The 12663-nt window shown below is 42.1% G+C and overlaps 1 protein-coding gene across 1 annotated transcript; it reads right to left on the bottom strand.

Annotated features, from left to right (window-relative positions):
* Positions 1 to 1630: 1630 nt before the first annotated feature.
* P2ry1 (purinergic receptor P2Y1) lies at positions 1631 to 6289 on the bottom strand. The gene is given in 3 exon segments (XM_052731469.1): positions 1631 to 2282; positions 4500 to 4676; positions 4678 to 6289. Coding segments are annotated over 2 exon segments (1122 nt in total). The 5' UTR covers positions 5659 to 6289; the 3' UTR covers positions 1631 to 2282; positions 4500 to 4535.
* Between the last annotated feature and the right edge of the window lie 6374 nt (positions 6290 to 12663).

The raw sequence follows: 12663 nt of genomic DNA, 5'->3' as shown, positions 1-12663 counted from the left end.
ATTATATCCTCTTTTAAACATCAATAATAATAACTGTAGGGATTAACTTACACAAGGTTTCTTCTTTTGTCATAAAATGTTATGGCCCAGTTTTCATTGTAAGAAATTACCTGAAATAATCCAAAGTGTCCTGCAGTATTTTTCCACTCTGTATTATGATGTGTTAAATGTGGGAAACTTTGAGCAAGAACAGTGTAATAACACAGACACTGTCACCACGTTTCATAGTTTTATTGAATCTTTCTCAGCTTTAATTGTCTATGATAAGCATAATTCTGATGACCACAATTATGAAGCTCTGCTGTTACTATAAATAGCAGATACAAGGTTGGCTGCCATGCCTTGGACACAACACACACACACACACACACACACACACACACACACACACACACAGAGGCAAAAGCATAGCAATACAGGAGATTCTGCAGCCTCCTACAGTCCAACAATACTGTGCTTTTACAGGAGTGTACTCCTTATTACAAGACATATTACGTGAAATCAATCCAAATTTTGTTAACCTACCACTGATGCAGATAAACCTGAGAAGGCTCAAAACGTCAAGTAACACTGTTCCATACCACTCAATTAGCACTGTTAACCACAAAGAAATCTGCTCAGTCATCTACATGAAAATCACAGATATTATAAAAATAAAATTTTCTTGCAAAATCGCTAAAATAACACAACTCAAATGCACACATTTTGATATGTAACATAAGTTCACCTTCATTTAGAAAATGTGACAGAATTTAGCAGCCAAATGATACATTTATCACTAAAATGTTGGCATTAAAGTTACCAACTGCCCAAAGAGAAAACAGGATTAAAATCAATTGCAATGCTGAACTTGTTGGTAGTGTTAATAAAAACCCCACCTCAAAGAAGTTAGAATGTACTGTGTTACCTTGAGAAAAAAGACAATACAAAGCTTCAAGATCTAGCAGAAGTCTATCAGCTGCACTTTTCTCTCCCTATTTCACTAAATTTGTGTTTAAATTCTTATGTTATATCTATAATGCCCAACCCACTAGACTTCTAAATAATCAATTTTGATTAGTAAGACAAACCTCTAGCCTTTGGCAATGGAAGCCCTGACATAGTTAGGGCAATATTCTAAACTTTCTGAAAAGACAACACAAACTTTCTATAATATAAATATATATAATGTACATAATACAGAACCTATCTAACATATTCCATACTCGCTATGAATCTTATAGTAATCTAACACCAAATTGTGTAAGGAAAGCATGCAAATCCAAATCCAGGGAAAATTAAACACATAATAAAACAGATTTTTTTTAGATCCAAATACAAACTAGTCTTAAATGTTCAATATTAATATCTGAAAAACATCTTAAATATAATTGTCATTTTATCTAGCATTATATATTATTGTAAAATATGCCAGTGTGACATTTGGATATTATACATTGCAATAATAGAATTTACATCAGTATTTTATACCTTCAAAGATGTTTTACAGTCTGTACAGCTGAAGGACTGTGAGCTTCATCAATAAATACTATTACAATAATTACATTCGATCGGCAAAAGAATGCTCCAATACATATTACTAGTATCACATCGTCTTAGTCCTGTCACTAGTTGAATTCTAGCTGTTGCTAAGTACTGGTATCTGTCCTATCAAAAGCTGGTTTAGTATCCTGGCTGAGTAAGCAGAGATTTTCAGGTTTCCAACCTGTCCATACCATAGTTGGTGATCACTGAGAATTTTATCCAAGGGCTAGATGGAAGAGTCCTAGGAAGCACAGAAAAAGGTTTCAAACAGTTCTCATTGTCTGCTTTTCACGATTCCCACAGTACCCATGGTGTCAACAAATGGGTGTCCTGTCACCTTTTCTGTTCATGAAGAATGGGCTTCAAGTGTCAGGACTCCAACAACTTCTCAGTTGCCACCATCGTGGTTTAATTTTGAATTCTCTCTTGTGTGCATAAGTTTCTTCTTAATTTATCCCTTTAGTTCAATATAAGTTCAAAGCAACCTTCAAAGAGTCCAAGAGCAATTTGTATTAACAACAAAACCAAGAACAAACATAAACCCTTGCACTTGAAATGAAAACAGTTTTGTAGCGTGAAATTCAATGACTTGCTGAATCTTACAATTTTAGGTGTCCTTCACCCAAATGCCAACAGATCTGTCTTTATTATGGACATGCTTACTCATATCTGACGGCACAAATTGGTCTTTTGGCCAATAAAGTGTTCCTTCATCCTGACCTGTACATGCACAGGTCGTCTCAGGGACTTCTTTTGACCTGGAAGAAGTTGGCCGACAGTCAGTCTTGTTACTATGTTAAATGACGAAGCAAGTTAAGAAGAAAGTGTTCTTCCTTAGGGGCTGGGGTTTATAGCTCAGTGGTTGAACTCTTGCCTAGTATCCACTTGGACCTGGGGCTAATCCCCGAGAATGAGGAACGTGGCAAAGTGTAAAAGGGGACCTTGGTCCCCTCACCAAAATACACTCTGAAAGAATCATTTATGAAAGTTGAAACAGTGCATTTAACACATATCCAAAATCAGGCTGGCATCCTAAGACTCAAAGGAGAACACTGTATTAAATAATGAGGAAATGATACAGACATATGGATCACTGAGCTGTGCATTTCTGAAATTTCCATTTGGATTAGCTTAACAAAATTACTTTTGAGCCACTGAACATTTTGAAGTGTCAACATAATGAGGATGTATTTTAGATTTTGTCTTGTAGAATTCTGAAACAGAAAATGCTGCATGAATCTTACCACTTGGGAGCTCTGAAAAACCTCAAAGTGGAAGACACTGGAAGCGTCTTCTTCAGTTGGCTTTTATGGTAATACTGAATGTGCAAAGGAACCACTAGATAGGAAGGCTAAATGCAGCTTTTCTGGACCTAAGTAACAATAGATTGGGCAAATGGAAGCACTCCAAAGATCTCCCAGATCCCCAGTCACTTGTGTGTTTAAAAACTGACATTAAACCCTGAATTTTATGTCATTATATCCTACTGGCACAAGGTTCTTTTTTTTTCTTATAAAGTACTTTAAAAGCACTTTTTTACCACCATTTTACAAACTCAGAAGATAGCTGTGTAAAGACTAGCTTTCACAGTTAAAATTCCTTGGACATCAGATTATTTATTTGTGACTTTTATTTCCTCATTATTTTAATTAAATAAAATTTGATGATTCCAAGGACTATAAATGTAGCAATTCATTATTCATTGAAAATTATTTTTAAATTTCAATATACTTTACCACCATTTCACTACTGTCTAGCAGGCAAGAGTAGAAAACACTGGCTTGATGAATACTTTCAATGACCTTCTTTTCAGTTTTATGGTAGCTTGGGTACTTAAAAGTTAATTTCCTTTATTTTTTCTCTTTGCAGATATTTTTCATTTTAAGAGTCATTAAAAGCTTACAATTCATTAAAAGATTGCTTTCCATGTTCTTGGCACACCTATGACTTGCTTACATTCACTTTTCAGTCTGCATTTAATGTTTTCAAGGACTTTGAAGAAACAGAAGGAACCTTCCCATCATTATTTTAGTTTTTACACCCTGCTAGAACTCTTCTCCCCACCCACAGCTGCATTGTGAGATGTCTGTCACCATGGCCCTCTGAAACACTGACAGTCCTGCCCAATATCTCCCAATCTACTAACAGTTCTGCTGCTTCACCCAACCAAACTGTAGTCTGAAATTTAACTGTGATTTCTCAAATTGTTTTCACAGATGTGAGTGAGGCACTTCTCTTGGAACACAAAGTCCAAAGACACTACACAGCAATGGTGCAAGTGAGAACTTTTTTTTCCCAGGAAGCCTAACAGTCCACAGTATTTATAGAAAAACACATGCACTCCAATTATTTTGAATGCATTTTGCCAATAATATCTGCAGCCTCCCACCACCAAACATTAAACAACAATGTGCAGTAATCAGTTTTCCAGAAATAACTGGAAATACTCACTTTCCACACATGAAAGTTCATTGATTTTATTTTTGTATTCAATTCCCCAAAGACATTATCAGCCACCATCTATGCTTCTGAGGAACTGAAAGGCATGTACCACAGGCATCTGCTCATTACTGAATGAGGATGCCAAACAGTTTTTGAAAGTATAGATTTTAGTTGGTTTATACTGTACGTTATTCACAGCAACGAGGCTGGACAAATCACAAACTCAAATTCCAGGTGGCCAGTTTTCTTGGAGAAACTTTTAATATCAAAATCGCTCTGCTACACATGCACACGCACTTTAAATATAGAAAAGCCTGTGAATTTCAAAGGAAGAAGAGTGAGTGTTTATCTAGGTAGTACTGTTTGATTACACATACTTCTAATTAGTAAGAAAGGAGCTTACAGGAAGGAAAAATAAATGTGAATGTATAATGAATTGATGCTTCTTTTTATATATATATATAAACACTCACTACTTTCTTGTTCGTAATGTTAAGGACAGGAAAAGCAGCAGGTTCTAATGAGCATCCTACCATGTTACAAAAGTGAGGTGTTTGGGTCTTGGGCCTTCACAAGCTTGTGTCTCCATTCTGCTTGAACTCAGATAAAATATTGAGAGTCATTTCCTCACTCTTGGATTGTAAATTGGCCTCACTCCTCCTGGAAGCTTTCCTGGTGGCTCGGGACAGTCTCCTTCTGAATGTATCTCCCCGCCAAGAAATAAAGAATGGGGTCCACACAGCTGTTGAGGCTTGCTAGACCTCTCGTCACCTGGTAAGTGGCATAAACCCTGTCATTGAAAGCACACATTTCTGGGGTCTGGAAATCCAGCCGCGCCCGCAAATTCATCGTTTTCATCACATGGAAAGGGATGTAAGACACAGCAAACACCGTCAGGACAATTATTACCAGGTAAATGGACTTCCTTCTGAGAGGAGAGTTGTCCAGGTCTTTGTAAATCAAAGCTCTAACAATTAATCCGTAGCAGCCCAAGATCAGCACCAAGGGGATGCAGAACATGGCCACTGTTGTGCACATACTGTAGATGAAATAACTTCGCAGGTATTCATCGGAGGTGGTGTCATAGCAGGTGACGGTTTTATTTTTCCGAATCCCAGTGCCAGAGTAGAAGAGAATGGGGGAGATGGCCACCACCACAATGAGCCACACCAGCACGCTGACATAAATGGCATTCTTCTTCTTGAGCCTGCCCAGGGACTTGAGCGGGTACACCACGCCGCTGTACCTGTGTGCACTGATGCAGGTGAGGAACAAGATGCTGCCGTAGAGGTTTACATGGAAGATGAATCTCTGCAGCTTGCACATAGCATCCCCGAAGATCCAGTCAGTCTTGTTGAAGTAGTAGAAGATGAGGGCTGGCAGGGTGAGCACGTACAAAAAGTCAGCCAGAGCTAAGTTGAACATGTACACAGAGATGCCGCTCCAAGGCTTCATGTGGAAAACGAACATCCAGATAGCCACGCTGTTGCCAAGGAAGCCTATGATGAACACTAAGATGTAGACCGCCGGCAGATAGTAGAACTGGAAGCCGGTCTTGGTCAGGGCACATCTGAATGAAGAGGCGACTGCTGCTGTGGAGGCTACAGTACTGTTTCCCCAAGGCGAGCCCAGGCCAGCCAGGAAGGCTGTGTCCGTCCCGTTGGGGACAGCCGGCCAAGGGACCTCGGTCATCCTCTGTTCTCCAACTCAGGCAGCAACTCGGAGGGGCAGACCGCGGCGAGCGGGCGGCAGCGGCGAGAGGCTCAGCGCGCATCGGAGGCGCGGGCGAGGGGAAGGGACCGTGCGCGGGAGTTCCCCACGAGTCGGGGCGCGCGGGGGCTCGCCCACGCCGGCTCTGGCCGCGCGTTCGTCGCGGGCCATGAAATTCACCCCGGGGTTGCGACTACACCAAGCCGAAGGACGGGCAGGCAACTTCCCGGTCCAGCTGGCGGCGCGGAGGTTACACAACAGGACGCGCAGGGCACCTCCACCAAGTTTGCAAGTGCGCTCCCGCGCGGGGCACCAAATCGGCGCTGCACTGCGCTCCCAGGGCGCGGCGGGGTCAAGTCCAAGTCGCTCGGCGGTTCCCAGCGGCGAGAGGGCGCAGGCCAGCCACCTCCCCGCACTGATCAACTTTGCCTGGCCATCTGCCTAATCCCTACCTTGCAAGCCGGGACGTTCGCCGGAGCCGCAGCGCCGCTTCTTCCGGCCGCGCTCAGCCTCCCGGGTCCTTTGGAGAGCGCGTGGCCGCGGACCCCGACGCTGCTAGCCTGCACCCCGCTCGCCGTCCATGAAGGCTGCAGCTCTTCCCGAGGCTCTTCTGGGTCTCGAGTGCAGGGGGCAGGAAAGAGAGCCAGGCTCCCAGCGGGGTGGGCGGAGCCTGGGAGCCCGGGCGAGTCCGAGCTCCGCGGGGAGGAGAGGGGCGTGTCTCCGCTGTGCAGGCTCGTGGCGGCCGGGCTCAGGGCTGGGCGCTGAGGGCGGGAGGTGGCCTCTGGAAGCAGGGATCGCTGTGTCCCTGCACGCCTGGCACGGCCGGCCGCAGCCACTCGAATCAGTAGCCAGAACAAAAGGTACGCTAGGGTAGCGGTGGCTACCGGCGAGCGATTGGTCCGAGGGGTTTCATCAGACCCCCACCAGCTAGCTCTGCAAAGTGAAGTTGCTGACACACTGCAAAGCTTCTGGACGCTGGCAGCATTCTGCCTACAGCTTGGTGCTGAGCGGTCTAGGCAGACATCTCCAGAGCCTCTCGGAACTCGCAAGGTGTTTGCAGGCTCCAGACAGCCAGCAGTTTGCAGGTGGGCACGCCCTGGCCCTGCACAGCGCCTTGCTTTGCCCAGCGCGTGTAGGAACCTGCTGATCCCAGAGGCTGCCAGCTCTGAATGAGTGAGGGTGGTAAGCGGCATGGGCGAGTCGCGTTCTGCCCTTCATGTCTGTTTGTTTTTATTGTTGTTTTTTATTGTTGTTAATCTCAACTGTTTTTTTTTCACCTACTTAGCAAAATGCTAATAAACTAGCATCACTGGTATCATTATTCTGAGAATGTCCATAAGAGCCTGGTCCAACTGCTGTTAGTTAATGCTACATATATCATCACTACAACTTGTCTGCTAACACTTCCAAGTCTGCTAACCTCAAACCTCCATTTACATTTAATTAAATACCAGAGACTACAGTAAAAGTATTCCAAAATCAAACTGAGTATTAAACACAGCTTTATAGAGAAAGATTTTTTTCATTTGGGAAGTGATTAATGGATGGTTTGGCCTTGTTACCAATCCTATTTCTAGAAATTCATAATTACACATTCCTCTAGCAGATATCTTAAAAATACAGACAAATGACTAGTATAATTAGTATATTTATTGCTGATCTTAGTTTAGGCCTCCAAATGCATAAAATGTAGGCAATATATTCCAAAATGTGTTTACATTTAATTGTAAACTAAATGGATTGTTTCCTGCTTGAAGACATAATTAAACAGACTCTCCCAAGAAGGACACCAAGCACTTCATGACAATTTACTGATTAATGTATCTTGTGTGCTACATTAACAAATACGTTTCTCTCGTAGAAAAAAACATGAGAATGAAATGTCTTTAACTTTATACTATAACTATTTCTTTCTAGTCCCATATATTAAACGACCTTGTTCCCTTAAAAACACTGAGTAGGGGTTGGTGAAATGGCTCAGCCAGTAAAGGCATCAGTCCCTTACCACTAAGCCTGAGAACCTGAGTGTGATCCCTAAACTCACATGGTGGAAGGAAAGAACTGAGTCCCACAAGTTGTCCTCTGACCTCCCCATTCATACTCATGTGGGCTGTGGCACACGAGCATGTGTTGGAGTACACACACACACACACACACACACACACACACACACACACACAATGTAGGGGGGGAAGCAAACAAACAAAAAAGCCTTAAAGGAAAATCATGAGCTTCTTGCTTAGATCCTGGAAAGAAGATTTCTCCACACCACCCAGCAGATCCTTCGGGGAGACAGGAAGTTGTGTCTACATGGACAGAGTGAACACACTGGCGCTGTGCGTCGTGGTTGACCCCAAAGCATGGTAATGATGACACTAGACCGGGCCAAGGGGCAAAGGTACCGCCGTTCTGAAACAGCTGTGTTATTTCTTCTGTTTCTTTCCTGTCTCCACGTTGTAGGATTCCATAAGTGTAAGCCTTCAGAGATAGTCTTACATTGTTTGATTGGCAGGTTGCTAGCAGGGCTATGCATGCTATTAGGAAGGAAAAGGAAACAAGGAAAAACCACTAAGCATTTCAAGGGTACTCAGGAGGTCTTGACGCCTCACTCCTTGGCATTTTTCATTTGCAGTCTAAGCAATATATAACCTCCCTCAGAAGTCTGTTGCAAATGCATTAGCTCATCATGTGAGTGTTTTGAAATCTACCTTTGGTCCAAATAGCACTAAGCACTCTCAGAAAACCTACTAGAAATTTAGGGAATCAGACTGCAATGTAGACATTTTAAAATTGAGTTTATTATTTTAAATATTACTTTTACACTGATCGTATTTAATTATGTATTTATACTATGTTTAGGGAATATTAAAATAAAAATGTACTTTTTAGGAATAAGTTTACAATCATTTGTTAGTAACTGTCTATTTGTGAAATATTGAACTAGATTCAATGAAGGAAAAATCAAAAGATCACCTAAGGCAGACTGTGTCCATATTCATATTTGAATACAATTATATATGCCTAAAGTATAGGAGAAACATATGCCCCATATTACTTCCAACATTTGCTGCAAGCACTTGGATGCTAATTGGTAACAAATTGGAGTTCCAGTGTGTTGGGGCTCAGGTACTTCAAAGTATTTGTCCCTTGACATGCCTAACGGTCTGAACTAAAGGAACCCGAGGGGATACCTAGGCAAGATCTCTCTGACCTCCTCTTCTCCTGTCTGTAAGCCTCCACATTGTCTCCTGAGTTGAGGCTCAGGAGCCAGACTGTCTTGTGCTCTGGGTCCTTTGCTCCTCAGCCAACCATGAGACCTAACAAGGTCACTGACACTACCTCCAAGGAAGAAATGCTACCCAGAAGTACCAAGAAGAATCTAAGCAGACAGGGCTAGATTTCCCTTCCTATTTGCTGGCAGTTTTACCAAACCTAAGAATAAAAGCAGACAGCTTCCTTTATGGCTTTGCCCCTTCATTCTTCCAGGTTCCCATTCCACATAAACTTTGGTTCCAGAAAATTGATATTTTCCAGCTACTAACCTGCTTAGTGTTAGAGGTGTGTTCCTCCACGACCCTTAGGTTGCATGGGGAAAGGTATCATACCATCCCACCCTTAGAGATATAAGTGGCTAGTAAGATATTTAAATTTAGTTGAAAATGCCAATCACACACAAAGCTTGTCACAATACCATGCAACGTAGCAACAAAAGTCTTAGGAATGGCTTCCAGAACCCTGACATGAGGCAACAAAGGAATGAAGAGATGACAGACACATATACAGACATACAGAGAAAAGCCGAGATCAGGTTGTCTGGGTTCTCGGCTGAAGAAGCCACAGCACCCCAGAAGCTTGTCATGTTTATTATATAACCATTAAAAAGTGAGGAAGGGTTTATAACACACAGCTGAACATGAGGCAGGAGGCAGGTTTCGCTATCCTCAGTGTGATCTGCTGTCTTCAGGCCATAAACATCCTCAGGGAGAAAAACTACAGTGGACATTTCTGCACATGCTCTCCACATTTGCACTCGATCCAGAGGAAGGCTGTGCCATGCCTCTGAACCCCACCTTGGGAAGACTCTGCCACTCCCAGGGAGCTGGGGTGTTGAGGTCCTTGACATGGCCATGCTCCTATCAACAACACACATTCACTCAGGACTCCACTTGCTCCCCACAGACTTAGCTTTTATTGTCAGCATTAGATTAGGTACACTTAAAAAACTTCGCCTATGGTCTGGAGAGATGGCTCAGTGGTTAAGAGCATTGGCTGCTCTTCCAGAGGACCTGAGATCAATATCCAGCACTCACATGATGACTCACAACCATCTGTAACCCTGGTTCCAGGAATCCAATACCTTCTTCTGGCTTCAGTGGGCACCAGGCACACATGTGATTTACAGACATACATGTAGTTCAAACATCCACACACATATTAATTTAATAATTTTAAAGTAGAAAAATTAAAGAACAAAAGAATAAAAAGTCTTTAGAATACCCTATTGATACAGCTGGCAATAATGTTACTGTGGTGAATAATACAAGTGATAGAATTACCTGATCAGTAAGGTTAGAGAATTCACCCACTGTCAAACACTAGAAACTGTGATTAAATTTGGGTCACAGCCTTTAAAGTGCAAGCTAGTGATGGAGCAGAAAAAAGCAAGGGTTGATGCTAGGAAAGCTTAACTCTTAGTGGTCAATAAAGACGGAGTAAAAAAAAACAAACAGCAATTCCCAGAAGACTACTCTCAAGATAGAAAATATTAAGCGAGCCCTCAAAGGTGGTGACAGCCACAGACTCTTAGAAACTCCTCAAATATACTCACTATGTCTTTTATCAAACCAGTCAACAGTCCATATACAAGTTGAGAAAAGATAATTATTGAAGTCAGAGCTCTTCACATTTAAACTTATAAAGAAAAGCTTCTTGCCCTCAGATTCTCAAGATTCTGAAGATTACCATCTTTAGGAAACCTAATTTTTTGTGTTTAAAATAAAGATTGAAAAGATCACTGAAAATAATCCCAGCGTATGTCAACGAGCAAGAAAAGAAAAAGAAAATCTGGTTAAAATAAAGCTTTCTAACTTTAAAGTAGGCAAATACCACACCACAAACGCTAGAGCTAAGTTTGGTGTCAATATGAAAAGAGAGAAATCAATGGCCGGTATAGCTGTTCTGAGTTTTCAGGTAAGAGCAATGAAACCCTGATGAGCAGACAAGGAAACCCCGTAGAAGCTCCTAAGGCTGAGAAATGAAACGCAATGATTTCTGAAGAATACCTCAGGAAATGAGGAAAATGTTCCTCCTCCAATAAAAGGAGCAGGGAAATACTGGAAGCAAGAGAATTAAGGGATTCTCGGAGATGTCCTCCAAAGGAGAAACAGGAGAACGGGCTAAGGTGGGAATTATACAGAACTAACTGAAAGAAGGAGAGGATTGTCACGTGTCAAGAGGGCCCAGCTGCTCCGTCAATTACACACTTGTCAGGGATTCAATCAGTAGGCTTCCTGGAATTTATTTCATGATTTCATTTCACAGCAGGAGGAGAAACAGAGGAGACAAAAAAAACTACAGTCCCAGGTTGGGCTGGGGAGAAGGGGAGAGCCATGCTCACAAGATGAGCTGGCGGCAGTGGCTCCCCAAACCAATCTTGAAGTTTGCACAGACGAGCATTAGACGAGTTTTAGCGGTGCTTCCAGTGCTCAGTTTAGGTTGTTCATTGTTGTTGTTGTTGTTTTGAGACAAGTTCCTCCTGGGTAGCCTTGGCTGAGCTGAGAATTTTAGCAATCCTCTTCCCTCTACTTCCCAAGTGCTGAGGCTACAGGTTGTATCAGTGTGCCTGGCTGAGTTAAGATTTTTATGCAAGGGCTGGCAGGATAAGTTAGCCCCGGATAGTTTTCCTTTGACAAACAGAGCTTTAGACACTCTTCTAGAATAAGCCTGGTAATGAAGAAACCATGCCATGAATCAACCCGTTAAAGACAAATAGCTCCAATTGCCTGTTTCTAACAGCATAATGACATAAAAAATTAAATACAAATCAACATAGAAAACACTAGTTTTGTTGAAAAAGAACCAAAGTAGGAGTGAGGTCATGCTTCAGGTAGAGAAATAGTCATTTGCTTTTTATGTTGTCAATGATAAGCTGAACCGAATCTCAGAGTCTCAAGCTACTTTTGTTTTTGGCCATCTTCCTCGATTCTAGATGGGTGATGTAGCAGCTAGGCATCTCGGTCTCACGGGGATTATATCATGGTGATAGTTAGTAGATAAGTGAAGTACTGTCTCACCTTGAGGTCCTGCATTGCTTTTCGGACACAAATGCAAATACAGATTAGCTGGTAGAGTCTCCTTGGTATAGTGTGGCATAGTGTGGACCAAGGGACTTTGCTTGTGTAACAAGGTCCCCTTGGTGTCCAAGCTGCTCATTCAACCACTGCCACTGCCAGTGTGTACCAAGTTCTATGTGATGCTGTTTGACATTGCTTTGTTAAAGCTTCTCCTGTCTGAAACTAATACATCTTAAGGGCTTAGGACTCTTGAATTGTGACATACATGTGCCATCCACTGTACAGAATGAGCTTCATGTATTAACTCATTATTGAGCATAAGAGAAGAAGGCAGAACTGGGTTCAGAGGTCAGTTAAGGCCTCTTAAAAGTTAAGCAAATCAGCTCTATGTTGACGTTTGTATTAAATAATTCCTCTACCACAAAACAGCTGTAAGAATGTAAAGTGGCTAGCCTGCATCCAGCACACAATATGTACAAAATAAATAACAGGTATTATATAGTGGGTATGATTATTATTTGTAATGTGTTCTTTGTTTTTCTATCTTAATGGATAGATCTTGACAAGAAGATGCTTGCTTGTAAGAAGCAAAAACAGCTTTGAAAAAGTGACTTTCTTCAAAGGATATAGAAGTATTACAAGAAAGTGAGCAGTAAAATCTGAAGTAGGCTTTTGTTCCTGCTGTCTCTGAGCT

The sequence above is a fragment of the Peromyscus californicus genome, unplaced genomic scaffold (genome assembly GCF_007827085.1).
Source record: "Peromyscus californicus insignis strain IS unplaced genomic scaffold, ASM782708v3 Scaffold_9__1_contigs__length_137607984, whole genome shotgun sequence".
NCBI lineage: Eukaryota > Metazoa > Chordata > Mammalia > Rodentia > Cricetidae > Peromyscus > Peromyscus californicus.
Note: the sequence above shows the minus strand (reverse complement) of the source record. Positions and strands in the feature narration are given on the sequence as shown.